We start from the raw sequence: 15,722 nt of genomic DNA, 5'->3' as shown, positions 1-15,722 counted from the left end.
AAAAATTACTTTTTTAAACCAGGGATGTGAAACTCAAGGCATGCGGGCTGGATTCACTCCGTGGGGTGCTTGGACCTGCCCCCCCCCGGGTGCCTCTGCCAGTGAAAGTAGAGCTTTCGAGGGCCACTCCCAAGCTCCAGTTTCCAGTTGCAGGAAGCCGTCCCAGCTGAAAATAGAGCTTGATCGGGGACCCATTTTCACTGGCAAAGCGCTTAGGCCACTACAGGCACCCCCCGACATGAATGACATCTAGCTGGCCATGCCAACCCTGGTCACACACCCCCAGACCCCCTCCCCCCCCCCCGAGATCAAATACAACTTTGATGCAGCCCTCAATTAAATCGAATTTGATACCCCTGTTTTATACATTCTATATGCAGGTGTACAATACACTTTATTTAATTCATTCTGTGCATAGCACAACCTTTCCCTCAAATTTCTGATACTTGAACTAACGGTAATATTATACTTATTAATTGACTATTCTTCTAGCAGAATATGCAGAATATAAGCTTTCATAAGGAGAAAGAGGTAAGGAGAGGTGGGTGGGAGGGAGAGAAGGAGAAGGAGAGGAGGGAGGAAAAGAGAAAAAGAGAAGGAGAGAGGGTAGGAAGGAGAAGACAGAGGGTAGGAGTAGGGGAGAAGTAAGGGAAGGAAGAAGGGGAAGGAGAGGAGGAAGGAAGTAGAGAAGGAAGGGAGGGAGAAAAGAAAAGAAAGAGAAAATAAGGTGGTGTCATAGCAGGTGTGAAGGTTGGTAAACAGTACATTCCAAATTATACCTTATATCCTTTTAAATGGAATAATAATAATATAAGAATGGCAAAGAAAAAGAATAACTATGTGAATGTATACCTATAACTGTATGTAAGAGAATAAATGACAGTAAAAATATAAAGCACAATATAGGCAAATAATACTTGATCATAAGTAGCTAAGTATAAATAAATAAAGAAATGTACATAAAAATGGATAACGAATAAGGAGATTATGAACGCAAGATAGAAATGTATAGAAGGGAAAACACTAACTGCAAAGAAACCGATTTGGAACTGCGGGATGATATACGATGGAACTTATTGTTCCTATGTTGTTTTTAAGTTATGTGATTATTTTTGTTAATGTGTTTATGTGTTCTGTTGATGTGCTTATGTGTATAAAATAAAATAAAATTATAAGCTACTTAAAGCCATGAGAATAGGTAGCATACAGTGATGGGCTAATCAAAAGTAAAATCTTCACAATAGCCATTCTGTGTGTGAGAGAGAAATCTATAAAAGCCGTATATAGCTTTGCACATGATTCGGAAGTGTATTTTTCTGTCAAATGTTGTGGAATAAGAGCACAGTCAAAAATAGAACAGCCACTTCTAAATCCAGCTTGTTCCTCGGTTAATGTGTTCTCTGTGTGAAAATGTACTTTCTTCTCCCCTAAAAAAATAAAACAAAAATAAAACTATAGTTAAATTGCCGTCATTATTTTGTTAAGTGGAATCAAGTTAGTTTTTCCACTGCATTGTTTCCTGATTTACTGAAGTATTATTGGTGCTCGGAAAGCTTTTTCTCCTCAATCTCAGTATATTGATCGTCACATTTGTTACTGTAGAATCTGTGGCTTGCTATGATCTATATTTCAGGATTCACATTTCATCAGATTGTTAATAACTGTACTACCAAAAAGCCAGGTAGAAGGGTGGCAGTCCTGTTGTTGTTGTTGCTATTTTAAAAATCTCCGTTGGCTTCCACAGATGTTATTTTCTTCCCTCTCAGAAAAAAGGTTTTGGTTCGTGGGTGGATGTATTTGCTACACAAATTAATGCACTCGAACGGTCGCTAGGAAATTCTAGATAGAATAAATTATTCATAATCTGGATATTCAGAACCTAATTAACAACTCTCTCCTCCATTACAGAAATGGAAAAGGTGCTCTGAATGTTTTGGACTTGAGTAAAATTCTGGGCAGGTCCTTAATATTGTAAATAATATATCATATTCCATATCCATCAAATTTTAGACAAACTGGATAGAAGGGTAATAATATTGCTCAGAATAATGCTTGGTACGTTTAGTTATTTGAAATGAAGATGCATTTATTTTCATTTTAAAAACATTTGCATGTGAACTGAATGGTCTAAACCAGTGTTTCTCAACCTTGGCGACTTTAAGTCCTGTGGACTTCAACTTCCAGAATTCCCCAGCCAGCTATATATATATATGTATATGTATATGTATATGTATATGTATGTATATGTATATATATACACTTAACCACTATATGGATTAATAATGGAAAATTATTGTTGGAATTCTGGATGATTGGTGATATTATGGTCAATTGAAAATATGAATGTATATTATAAATTAATGGGAATTCTTTGTTTGAATCTTCGCTTTTTCTCCTTAGAGATAGGTGATACCATAATACTTTAAAGACTCATTGTTATTTGATAGATAATTATGAATTTAAAGAAACAAGGATTGTTACAAATGAAAGAATATTAATGGTAATTTGGACACATAATGCTCAATGACAGCAAAATAATCCAGTTACGTTTAATGTAAACCAGTGATGTTAATCCTAAACTTAAGAATTGATGCACAAAAACTTGTAACCGAATGACATGCTTGATGAAATGGAGGAAAGTTGTTCTTTGTTCCTCTCTTGCTTTGTTTTGTATGTGTTGTTTTGTTTAAAAAGAATAAAAATATACTTTAAAAAAATAATAATCCCACATGGCTAGTAAGGTTAAAATGAAGATTCTGATCATTGTCGGCGGGAATTGACCTAGGGCGTCTTAAATTTTATAGGCCTTGTTTTCTAAAAATAACAAATCTTTTGTTGTCAGTGTCTAATTATCTTGTAACCTTTCTCTATTTACAGGGAAGTGGTTCAAGCGAACTGTGTTCATTGGAAGAAGAGGTTTTCCTTTATATGTAAAATAAGCGCCAGTGCCACGACAGGGATTCTGGATCCCTGCATCTGCAGAGTCTCTGTACGGAAGGTATAAATGAATGCCGTACTTACATTTGTATTGTAGATTGTGTCCCTGTAAATCCCATTTAAGTTATAAGCTTATATATTTATTCATTTTGTTATTTCAAATTACATTGTTCGAGCATATTCTGCTCTAGCTGTTGCTTAATCTCTTACTGATGCATATAAGGTATTTTACAAGTTGATAGCTAGGACAGTATTCATAAAATAAGAACTTACGATTGCCCTATATTGAAATGTTGGCGCTTTGAGTGGCTTGCAGCACATACTCCGTGTATAATGAACTGTAAACTAGGCATGCTGGCTCAATATTCTTTTTTTTTAATTTTTTTTTAAATACTTCATTAAATGTTTTTATTTTCCATTTTTCATTTTCGTACAGTCACATATATACTGTGCATAACCATACAACATTAAACAATAATCACAGCAGTTCCTCTTGCCAACAATACCCCCAGAAATATAAATAAAATAAAACTCAAACTCAAATAGAAGCCCAATATACCTCTTCCACTCTCCATACACCTCTTTCTTCCGCCCCCCTCCAACTTACTATCTTCCCTCCATCATTCCCCTCTGCCCTACTTCCCCTCCCCTTCTACCACTCCTCTCTCCCAGTCCACTCCCTCCCTTCCTTCTCACCTTCCCTCCCATCCTCTCTCCCGCCCTCTCTACCCCTCTTTCTTCTATCCCACTCCTCCTCCCCTTGGTGTATTTCCACTATATGTCAATGTATTCAGCTTGTCCTATTTCTGGTTCAATATTCTTGAAATCCAGCATATGTAAAAGGCCCTAAATTGAAGAAGGTTGCAGTTAGAGCTAGATTTGTGATTATACACACATACACCCATATATACACTCAAATACTTATCCATATTATTCTTTTTATTATCTCAAAAGTGAAAAAGATTCTTTAAGACAGCAATAATAATAGCACTTAGGCATCTACTTCTTCATAATGCTTTACAGTACTCATATGTGTCAAACACGCAACCCATGGGTCAGATCCGGCTTGCAATAGGCCGCAGAGTTGGCCTATAGAACCGTCCTAGAGACTACCAGGGACTGGCCCCCGCTGCCCTGGCCATGCACCCCCAGTCAGCCGCGCCATCCAAGCCACACCCACCCCAGGCCCCCAAGGGCAAACTACTCCCGATGCAGCCCATAACCACATTGAGTTTGATACTCCTGCACTAAGCGGTTTACAGAGTCAGTTTATTGCCTTAATCTGGGTCCTCGTTTTACCAACCTCGGAAGGATGGAAGCTGAGTCAACCTCGACTTGGTTAGGATCAAACTCTTGCTGTGGGCAGAGTTAGCCTCCAATACTGCATTCTAACAACACAGATTCAGTAGGTCTGTGAGATTCAGATTCGAAATAAATAAGGGAAAGGGAAAGAGCTGGTAGTCTGCTGTTTCTTTTCCTTATTTTTACTCTGCCTCATCTAGACCTAGAAGAATAAGCATTAGCAGCTCCCTTTGATAACAATCGTATAACATCCAAATTTTACAGAGAATGCAGCCAATTATAGGAAGTTGCTTGCTACGTTTCCTTCTAAAGAATCCATATAACTTCATTTGATTTAATTTTTTGACTACAACTATTTATTTGTTGCAGGAATTAAAAGGAGGGAAGACTTATGCAAAGGTAAAAAGATAACACTTGTAATACAATGCCTCTTTTGTTTCCTTTTGATTTGATTTGATTTGATTTATTGCATTTCTATGCCGCCCTATTCCCAGAGGGATTCAGGGCGGCTTACAAAACCAAAGTAAGGGGGGGGGATACAAACAGGAGGAAAACAACGGACAAACAACTACAACAATTTAAAAACAATCAACAACCACACAATTCGAGCGGGGACGGGGAACTCGTCAGCCCCAGGTCTGTCGGAACAGCCAGGTTTCAAGGGCTTTGCGGAAAGCCTGGAGGGTGGTGAGGGTCCGAATCTCCACGGGGATCTCGTTCCAGAGGGCCGGAGCAGCCACAGAGAAGGCCCTCCTCCGGGTGGTAGCCAATCGGCATTGGCCGGTAGATGGAATTCGGAGGAGGCCTAGTCTGTGGGATCTAATAGGTCTGTTGGAGGTAATTGGCAGCAGGCGGTCTCTCAAGAACCCAGGTCCAATATCATGAAGCACCTTGAAGCGTATCCGAAGACCAATAGGCAGCCAGTGCAGCTCGCGGAGGATAGGTGTGACGTGGGTGTACCGGGGTGCACCCACAATCGCTCACGCGGCTGCATTCTGGACGAGCTGAAGTCTCCGAATGCTCTTCAAGGGCTGCCCCATGTAGAGCGCATTGCACATTTTCACATATATGTCTGTAATATTAGTTTAGGGATATATTACAGTACAGGCTTCTTATTGTTATGAATGATATCAGGCATTATAAAACTTACTTATGTAGCACGAAGATGATAAGGCGTGCTACGAAGCCTAAATGTGTTTGGTTTCCTTTTTTGTTCTGTGATTACTAACTTCATTCTTTTGTCAATAGTTGGGTTTTGCGGATCTTAACCTGGCAGAGTTTGCTGGATCAGGAAGTACGACTCGCCGCTGCTTACTGGAAGGTTATGATACCAAAAACACAAGGCAGGACAATTCAATTCTCAAAGTAATTGTGTGGGAATTTTTTGCTATTCCGTTTTGGTTTTTTAGAAGTAGCTTTTTGCTAATTGCTAATAGGAAAACAAAGCACAGCAGCCAGCCAATATTTCATACTTCCCTTCCTCTTTCCCCTCCATCCCCCTTCATAAATGGGACCTAAAGGAATTAGTTTGTTTTAATAAGGTATCTGATGAAAAATAGTAAATAAGCGAAAACCCATCAGAAATAAGTGCTTAAATTATTAAGGGTATTTTAGGGATATTGTATAAATAGCACCTTAGTTTGCCCAAATACATTTTTCCCCTCATTAGTTATATGTGCTTTTTTCCTCTGAGATGGTTTTGATAACACAATCTTTGTTAATGAATTTGATTATAAAATTGGTATTCAATCAGGCCTTTGTAATTGATTTTCATAAGAGGTTTTAATCTGTATGCCGTAACTATAATCCATTTAGCTCTGTTTGGTAATTCACTTGATAGAATATAATTAGATTTTTTTGCCATATTTTGGAATTGCAATTTGAATTAATTTTTAGAAAATTTCATCCTTACTGATTTATAGATCTTAATCAGCATGCAGTTAATGTCTGGAGACCCTTGTTTTAAAACGTAAGTTTAAATTTATATACATATTTTTCTTAGCGTTTGTCCCCACTTGGTTGTCTGCTTGTTATGCACTTCTTTTCCTATAGTCCTTATAGGAAATCACTGTCAAAGCATGATGAAACGTGGAGTTTTGCTTTCTAGCTGTCTGTTTGCTGAGCTGATGCTGATTAAGGTTGAAAGCAGAGGTGGGTTCCTACCGGTTCGCACCGGTTCAGTAGAACCGGTTCGTCAAATCTACTGAACCGGTTAGAAGAGGTTCCACCAGTGGACCCGGAAAGCAGGCCACACTTACAGAAGAGGTTCCAAAAATTTTTGAAACCCACCACTGACACACACACATACACACACACACAGACTCACACAGAGAGAGAAAGAGAAATAAATAAATAAAAAAGAAAGAAAAAGTGAGAGAGAGATGAAAGAAAAAAAGGAAAAAGGGACAGAGAGACAAAAGGAAGGAGAAAGAGAGAGAGAGAGAAAACACATGGCTGGCAAGCCACTCCCACAAAGGAGGCCACACCCACAGAGTAGGTTCGAAAAAAATTTGAAACCCACCACTGGTTGAAAGGCATTGGCTGGCCCCAGGATCACCCAACTCCCTTCCATGCCTAAGGGAGAAGTAGAATCTGGTTTGCCCTGCTTCCAGGCCCCCAAGCCAGTTCCTTGATCTTTACATCATGCTAGTTATCAATATTTATGAATGTCTGCATGCATGGGCATGTATATGTATCTTGCTGCCTAACTATAATGTTTAAGAATATAATATACTAGCTTTAGTGACCTAATTCCATATTCTATCCAACGTAAGCAAGGGATTTGCTATGCAGTTGCAGTGATCTTTATTTGTCTGTTGTCATCCTATTAAAACTGGATTCTGCTTAAAGCCACGTTTCAGTCCTCAAAGGCAACTAGATCATTTCCTTCCTTTTTTCATATTCTTCCTTATTTGTAGGCATTATGTATACTGCAGGGTAGGTGCGTTAACTAATGCATAGGCAAATAAAATGAAACGTTGTTGTTGTTTGTTTGTTTCTGCACTATTACTTTTTGGAGTGCATCCTTAGTGTAAATGTGTTTTTATTTTCCATTTTTTCATTTTCATACAGTCACATATATACTGTGCATAACCGGGGCCATATAACATTAAACAATATACACAGCCCTTCCTCTTGTCAACAATACCCCCCTAAATATAAACCCAATGTACCTCTTCGACCCTCCATACACCCTTTCTTTCGCCCCCCTCCAACTTTCCATCTTCCCTCCATCATTCCCCTCTACCCTACTTCCCCTCCCTCTCTACCACTCCTCTCTCCCGGTACACTCCCTCCCTTCCTTCTCACCCTCCCTCCAATCCTCTCTCCCACCCTCTCTACCCCTCTTTCTTCTATCCCGCTACTTTTTTGGAGTGCATCCTTAAGGACAGTATACAGGTAGTCCTTATGAATGTAATGAAGCCTGCCAATTACATCCATAACCCGAGGATTCATTGGAGTGAATCACATCAAACGGACGTGCTCACTCCCTGCTTTCGTCCATGCATTCACTAATCAAATGTGCTGGTCATTAAGTACACATGAGGTATCTCTGGGTGGGTAAGGCCATTGGGGGCGGGTGTCTAGCAATGGAAAGGCCACCTGTTTCAAACAACCCAAGCCCTCCCTTGACCCACTGAGATACCTCATGCTGCCTCCCCTGAGATCCCCACAATTGCTCCTCCATCATGCTGCACCAGATCACTTACCTTGTGAAGATCTAGTGAACGGTTTCCTCTCCAGCCTCTCTGTCACGGTTTCTTTGTCTGCTTGCAGTCTCGGTGCAGAAAGTGTTTGAAAGCCGACAAGACTCTGGGGCAGCAAAATCGCATTGCTTCAAGCCTCCCATTGGCTTTCAAATGTTTTTTGCGCCGTTCCAATTTTGTGTGCAAAAACCGCTTCCCAGATGAGTGGGGGGATAAGGCAATTTCACTGCCTTAAAATTTCGTCTGCTTAGGAAGAGTGGGAAGCAGAGGAGAGAAGAAAGATAGGAAGAGAGGGACAGGAGAGAGGGTGAAGGGGGAAGATGAGGAGAATAAGGAGGAGTGGTAGGGGGAGAGAGGAGAAGGAGAAAACAAAAAACAAAAAAAAGATAAAAGCCCATTGTTAGCTCTTCTGCTCTCCATACACCTCTTTCTTCTATCTCTCTCCTACTTCCTATCTTCCCTCCCTCATCCTTTCCTGCTCTACTTCCCCTTCCCTTCTGCTTCTCCTCTCTCTACATTCCACTCCTCCTTATCCTCACCCTCCTCATCTTCCCCTCCTTACCCTATCTCCTATCCCATCTTTCTCTCTACATTCTGCTCCTCCTTATCCTCCTCATCTTCCCTCCCCCTTACCCTCTCCTCTCCCTCTCTTCCCTTCTCCCTTTTGTTTCCCACTATAAATAAACTTATACCATACCATACCATACCACTCTTCCTCTCATTGGTGTATTTCCGCTTCTTGAGCCAACTCCAATCTATCTTGATAGTTTTTGTACTTCCATAACAATATACTTAACAATATTCTTGACTTACTATTTAGGTGCTTTTACGTGATAGAACAAAAAGATATTTATGTTATCTCATTGGTTATTTTGATGAGTTTCTCACCTACCCAGTGTATCAGATCTGTATAAGAAGATAATTTAGTGCTAGAATTGCAACTCTTAAATTTTGTGAGTCCAATCCAAAGGAAATGCGTCTCTCTGGCCCTTCAGTTCCTATCTGCTGCTGCTGAGTCTGTCTCAAAAACTATGACAATTGGCTTATGTTGGTCTGCATAAATAGCATGTGGGCTTTTATCATATCAGCAATATTCTTATCTGAAGTTGTTGAGCTCTGTTGAAGAACCCTTTCCTCTTAGTCACAACCTTGTCTTTATTTCCTAAGGTTATATATTTTAACTTTGTTAACAATGACATACTCAATTAGTAATACAGATGAGTACCTTGCATTGACCGACTTTATGTTTGGATATCAAAGATGTTCTTTTTCTTTCGTGGTTTGGCTTCTCATTCATAAGAGACAGTTTGTACCAGAGGTGGGTTCCTACCAGTTCGCACCAGTTCGGTAGAACCGGTTCGCCAAATCTACCGAACCGGTTAGAAGAGGTTCCACCAGTGAACCCGGAAAGCAGGCCACACCTACAGAAGAGGTTCCAAAAATTTTTGAAGCCCACCACACACACACACACACACACACACAAACACGCAGACACACACAGAGAGAGAAAGAGAAAGGAAGGAAGAAAGAAAGAAAGAAAGAAAGAAGGAAGGAAGGAAGGAAGGAAGAAGAAGAAAGAAAGAAAAGGAAGAAAAAGTGAGAGATGAAATAAAAAAGGAAAAAGGGACAGAGAAACAAAAGGAAGGAGAGAGAGAGAGAGAGAGAGAGAACACATGGCCGGCAAGCCACTCCCACCAGGTCACATGGCTAGCAAGCCACTCCCAAAAAGGAGGCCACACCCACAGAATAGGTTCGAAAAATTTTTGAAACCCACCACTGGTTTGTACATGTGCTATTCCAGAAAGCTGTATACATGGATTGTACCAGAAAGAAAGAAAAAGTAGGATTGGGATGAATTTCTAGACTTTTGCGATGAGTCATGTACTGTAGCTTAGAGAGCTAATTGTGACAGTGCAGCTGGAAGATTTTCTTTTCCCATTAGCCATGTTATAATTTACTTGTAGGCAGCACAAAAAGAAATGTACGGTAATATTAAACAGCATACATTCTTAATTTGGAGTTAATTATTTTAAACTGCATAGGTTTAGATAGCAGTGTAAAAATTCAGATAGGAGGACTTGAAGTAATTGATACAGGTTTGTGAGTCGTTACAATGCCATAATAGCAGTTTTTCCTTCTTGCCCAGAGCAAACAACTATAGTAATAGCAATAGCAGTTAGCAATAGCAGTAAGACTTATATACCGCTTCATAGGGCTTTCAGCCCTCTCTAAGCGGTTTACAGAGTCAGCATATTGCCCCCAACAACAATCCAGGTCCTCATTTTACCCACCTCGGAAGGATGGAAGGCTGAGTCAACCTTGAGCCGGTGAGATTTGAACAGCCGAACTGCAGAACTGCAGTCAGCTGAAGTAGCCTGCAGTGCTGCATTTAACCACTGCGCCACCTCGGCTCTTAATCAGGCTTCTTCGATTCTGTATTTAATCTGAGTCATCTGTAGATGTCATTTGTATTGAATACTACTTGTATTTCCTTCTGAAAATGTATTTTGAGGAGTTCTGATTATTTACAAATAGTTTCATTTCATTTCATTTATTATATTTATATGCTGCCCTTTTCCCCCCAAGGGGACTCAGGGAATCAGGGAAGGGGGGGGGGTACAGACAAAAAATAAAAAATAAACGATACATAACAATACATAATTTAAAAACACACAACAGTCATACCATTCAAGTAGTGTTACTTTGATGTGTCAGTCACATATAGTATATATATATATGTCTGTATATATGAACTGAACTATCATTTCCCAGCAGGGTAGAACATCATCATTTCTTCACAATGTTAAAAAATATCACTCATTAGATATTTGCATTAGATGCTTAATGTTACATTTCAGAATTTCATGTTTAATCTTATTAACATACTGTAGCTCTGATTTTTTTTTCCAGTGGAGCTGGATTTGGACTTGTATTTTTCAAGATGACAGTGTGTCTTTGCTCCAAGATTATTATTTTTTAAAAAAAAAAAAAACTTTGCCTGTCAAATAATGGTAGAAACATTGAGAAAGCTTGTTCCAGATGGTATTTCAACCAATTATAAAAGCCGGATGGACTAGTATCGGCTTTCCCCTCTAAGTGAAAAAAAAAATAACCAAAGTAAAGTAGAATTGACTTGCAAAAATTATGGCCATAAAGTCTACAAGCCATGTGTTGTGCCCCATCAAGTATCTGGGAGAAGAAGGTGACATGCTAATTCATTGTTCACTGGAGTGGCTCAGTAGGTTTTTGACAGCCCTTCCTGATAAGCCAGACAGGAAACACAACAAGATGAGCCAATTTTACTTTACGGTAAGGCTTCAGTAACAGAATCTTGCAAATCTCAAAGTACAAATTTCCTGTTGTCTATTTCTATAGCCTGACCAATTAGGGCAAGTTCTTCCTTTTCTTTCTCTGACTATTAAGCATCTGTTCAATAGATGTTATTTTACTCAATGCAAGCACCTTATCCACACCCTTCAGTATAAGTATCTGATCTTTGTTGAGCACTAATTTCAATTCTGGCAGTCTTTGTCCTTCTGCTGGTAATTCTATATCTGCCATCATTTTCTCTTAATTCTTCTGGTCAGAGAGGCAGCTCATAGGTTGCTCCAGTGCTGGCCTGTACTGGTTCTGTTGTTTTTAATTCTTCTAAGTTATCTCTAGTTCACTCAGCCTACTTCTTTTCGATTCACAATTGTTATTATTTGAGTTTCTTCTATGGGGGTCTTTCATATTCGCAATTTTTCCTAATCTTTTCCAGTTCAGCTTTCCTGAGTATATTATTTCTGGTAATGAATCTCCTTTGATCTGCTAGTTGTTGTTCAGTGGTATTCGAATCCAGATAAATTATTTTCCTAGGTTGAAATTTTTGTTTTAAGAAGCCCCACACACTGTTGGTTCTGATTTATAATAGCAGATTGTAGTGGTATGATTTTCCCAACACATTTTTTATGGCTTATATGTATATGGTGGTTGTTCTTCCCACTTCCCTTAGGAGCCCAACCGAAGCTCCTGAGTCCAGTAATGGGATTCAATTTTTTTTTGCTACTGGTTCTGTGGGCGTGGTGTGGCTTTGTGGGCGTGGCAGGAGAAGGATACCGCAAAATCCCCATTCCCTCCCCACCCCGCTAACCTGCTTTCCAGCTCCTGTTCAGGGCAACAAAAGAAGATCAGCTGGGAGGCAGTGGGGGGCGGGTCAGCCTACATGCCGGTTCTCCAAACTACTCAAAATTTCCGCTACCGGTTCTCCAGAATCTGTCAGAATGGCTGAACACCACCTCTGCCTGAGTCCTTTGCCCATTTGTTGCCAGATGTTGTTGACAGAGAGGGGTTTTTTTATAACTATGTGTGAATATTCTATAGTTTAGATCAGTGGTTCCCAAACTTGGCAACTTTAAGACTTGTGGACTTCAACTCCCAGAATTCTCCAGCCAGCAGAGTTGAAGTCCACAAGTCTTAAAGTTGCCAAGTTTGGGAACCACTGGTTTAGATTCACAGTCTAAGACTGGTGGAAACTTAATAATTGAAAGCCTAACCATGGACCTAAGAATTATTAAGAATTAAAAGAATATAGACAGTTCCAAGTAGAGTGGTGTTGTGTGGGTTGTTTTTTTTTTTTTTTGTAAAATTAGGTGTTCAGGTCTGATAAATTCAATACTTGCAGTTACCGAGGAAGTTCTTTAGGAATTGTTCCAGGGCTCAAATCATGATTGGTATAACAATGGATTTCTTTTCTCATAAGCATTCACCTTTGATCTTCAAGTCCCAATAGTTTGTAATTTTTGGCAATTGTTTTTCCTCGGTCCTAGCATCACTCAGAATTATTATTTATAAATTATCCTTCTTCTTTGCAGTAGTTAGTTTCCCCTTCTAATGGCTGAAAATGATGAGGCAGCAACCAGCAATTCTCAGAGTACAAGGAACTATTATATAAACAATTCTCAGCTTCCAAAGATACCCATTCTCAGTTACCATCACCAAATAGCCATTAATTTTAAAAATAGGAAGGGAAAGCCAATTTAACTCTGCACCACAAATATATAAAAGATCTGTACATTCTTTGCTCCAGAATAGGCAATCGGATGCTGTGTAAATATTCATTCTTGTTTGCAGTATTATGTAGCTGGCTTTTCTGCTAAGTCAAGTCCCGAGCAAGAGATTAAATGTCCGGAGAGCTGAAAATTATTTATGAACTATAGCATAAAGCCTGTTGCCCTTAGATATGCATATACAAGTATACACACACAACAACCTTCCATCTCAAATTTCTTTGATTGCAGACCTCCATCTACATCAATGTCTATACCAATTGCTGGAGAATCAGAAACCCTCCATGAAGACAGAAAAGGTGCAGAAAACACCAAAGGGTCACATTTGACTGTATCAGGTAGGAAACTGTGGAAGACGATCAGCCACAGGAAAATGAATAATTATTCAGTTAACACAGTATAAGGCTTCTTAAGATAATTAATTGTACTTCAGCATGGCTCTCTTTCAAATATTTCTCTATGATAACTCATATCTAAGAAGCATGCATGATATGTCTATTTAAAAGTACTGTCTGTAGGTATCTAGAATAAGCAACAATATCTATAGCAATAGCAGTTAGACTTATATACCGCTTCATAGGGCTTTCAGCCTTCTCTAAGCGGTTTACAGAGTCAGCATATCGCCCCCACAGTCTGGGTCCTCATTTCACCCACCTCGGAAGGATGGAAGGCTGAGTCATCCCTGAGCCGGTGAGATTTGAACAGCCGAACTGCAGAACTGCAGTCAGCTGAAGTAGCCTGCAGTGCTGCATTTAACCACTGCGCCACCTTGGCTCTTAACATCATTGTGGAACCACTGCGCCACCTCGTATCTTTATAACATCATTGTGGAAATCACCCAGTGTTTATATGCCATGGTGTTTGATACAGTTACCCATCCTTGTGACATGCACATACGGTATTTCAATGCACATGATATCATAAAGGGGCATAGAATTTTAGGATTATCTGTTTTGTGAAAAATTACTGTCTTAAAAAAACTAGGATGTTAATTTTGAAGGACGCCTTCTTGCGTTACAATTACTTACTGACAGACTGTTTTAAATATGGAGAAACATTCTGATATGTAGTGTCTTACATTTCAAACTTGTTTAAACTTCAAGCAATTTTTGATGCTGGAATGTGTAATCATTTCTTAGTTACCAGCATTGATTCAAGTGTGGGGATGGCTTTAAAAAAGAATTGTGGAGGTACATAGGTGACCAACATGATTTACTATTATCTGTCCTTAGTAGATTACAAACTATAGTTGTTTTTAGTCCTCTAGTGATAACAGATGTGATGGAGTTATTTTTCAATTTAATTTTTTAAATGATCAAAGCTAAATGAAGACAGAATAGAGGATTTTTTAATACAGGAATCAAGTTCCTTGCAGCAAGACAGATCATTATTAGAGAAGTAAATGAGTTAACATAGTTACCTACCATTATTTCCTAATGTTATCTGCATGCTAATAACTCCTCATATACTGTACAATGCAAAGGTATAATACTAGGGATCAATTCAGCAAACCTACTGATTAATTTTAATCAAGTCTTTATTACAAATTGCTCAGTTACCTGTGGAAATAATCCAGCAGTAGTGCTGTTCAGTCTGACTTTTTTTTCCAACAGATTTTACAAGCAAGAGCATCTCAGCGCCAGATGAACTTGGAGCATGTGGACATTCTAGGACTTCTAGTTATGCAAGCCAGCAATCAAAAGTATCAGGTAAAACTATTATTATTCTTTGTTGGTTTCGTAATTCTGTAGTAGAAAGTGAATATGTAGAATTCATCTAGCTGCCTTTCTTTCTGAACTGAGAAGGTAATTCCTAACTTATGTTAGTGACCCAATTTTACTTGAGTTTAGTGTTCTCAGGGTAGGCACAAATCAAGATGGCCAATATGGCAATTACTGACGTGAATCTGGGAAGCTAGATTTATTTAGACTTTATATATTGCTAGATAAGCTTGTGATGAAAACCATTCCCTTGTCATGGTAAACTTGCTGTTTAGTAATATCCATGCCCTAAATTCTCCAAGGTTAAGAAACTTTTGCAAATGGGCCACCTTGCAAAACTCATAGATTCACAGACTATGGGTTTCTTATCGGTCTAGACCAGAGTCTAGATTTTTGTTTTGCATAGCTGATAGTCCAGTTGAACCTTAATGGATGTTCAGGTTTTTAAATTGTTATTTAAGAATTTAGTACAGGTAGTTCTCAATTTATGGCCACAATGGTGCCCAAAATTTCTGTTGCTAAGTGAGATATTTATTAAATGAATTTTGCCCCATATTACGACCCTTCTTGTCACAGTTGCTAAGTGAATCTGGCTTCCTCGTTGATTTTGCTTGTCAGAAGGTTACAAAACATGATCACATGACCTCAGGATACTGCAATCATCATAAATATGCATCAATTGCTAAGCATCTGAATTTCTGATCATGTGACTGTGGGGAAGCTGAAATCGTAAGTGTGAAAAATGGTCATGTCACTTATTTTCAGTGTTGTTGTAACTTTGAACCAGTGGTGGGATTCAGCCAGTTCGCACCTATTCGGGAGAACCAGTTCGTAACTTTCTAAGCAGTTGGGAGAATTGGTTGTTGGAAGAAATCTCATTTTGTTTTTTCCCCACTTTACACGGCTAATCCTGTAAGGAAGGCAGGAAGGAAACATTCTGGTGTTGTTTCTAGCCTCATCTTTATTGCCCTGCTTGCAGAAACTGCCTCTCCGGTTAACTCTCATTG

General features: G+C 39.2%; 1 protein-coding gene across 1 annotated transcript in view; it reads left to right on the top strand.

The window, feature by feature from the left end:
* Positions 1-15,722, top strand: part of FAM102B (family with sequence similarity 102 member B) — a 33,854-nt gene that overhangs the window by 12,491 nt on the left and 5,641 nt on the right. Inside the window, exons 2-7 of the mRNA XM_032219026.1 lie at positions 2,878-2,998; positions 4,609-4,638; positions 5,488-5,604; positions 6,162-6,208; positions 13,226-13,332; positions 14,608-14,703. Coding sequence (XP_032074917.1) covers positions 2,878-2,998; positions 4,609-4,638; positions 5,488-5,604; positions 6,162-6,208; positions 13,226-13,332; positions 14,608-14,703 — 518 coding nt within the window. The remainder of the gene's footprint in view (positions 1-2,877; positions 2,999-4,608; positions 4,639-5,487; positions 5,605-6,161; positions 6,209-13,225; positions 13,333-14,607; positions 14,704-15,722) is intronic.

Source organism: Thamnophis elegans, chromosome 5 (assembly GCF_009769535.1).
Source record: "Thamnophis elegans isolate rThaEle1 chromosome 5, rThaEle1.pri, whole genome shotgun sequence".
Taxonomy (NCBI): Eukaryota; Metazoa; Chordata; class Lepidosauria; order Squamata; family Colubridae; genus Thamnophis; species Thamnophis elegans.
This window is presented reverse-complemented; position numbering and strand designations above follow the sequence as displayed.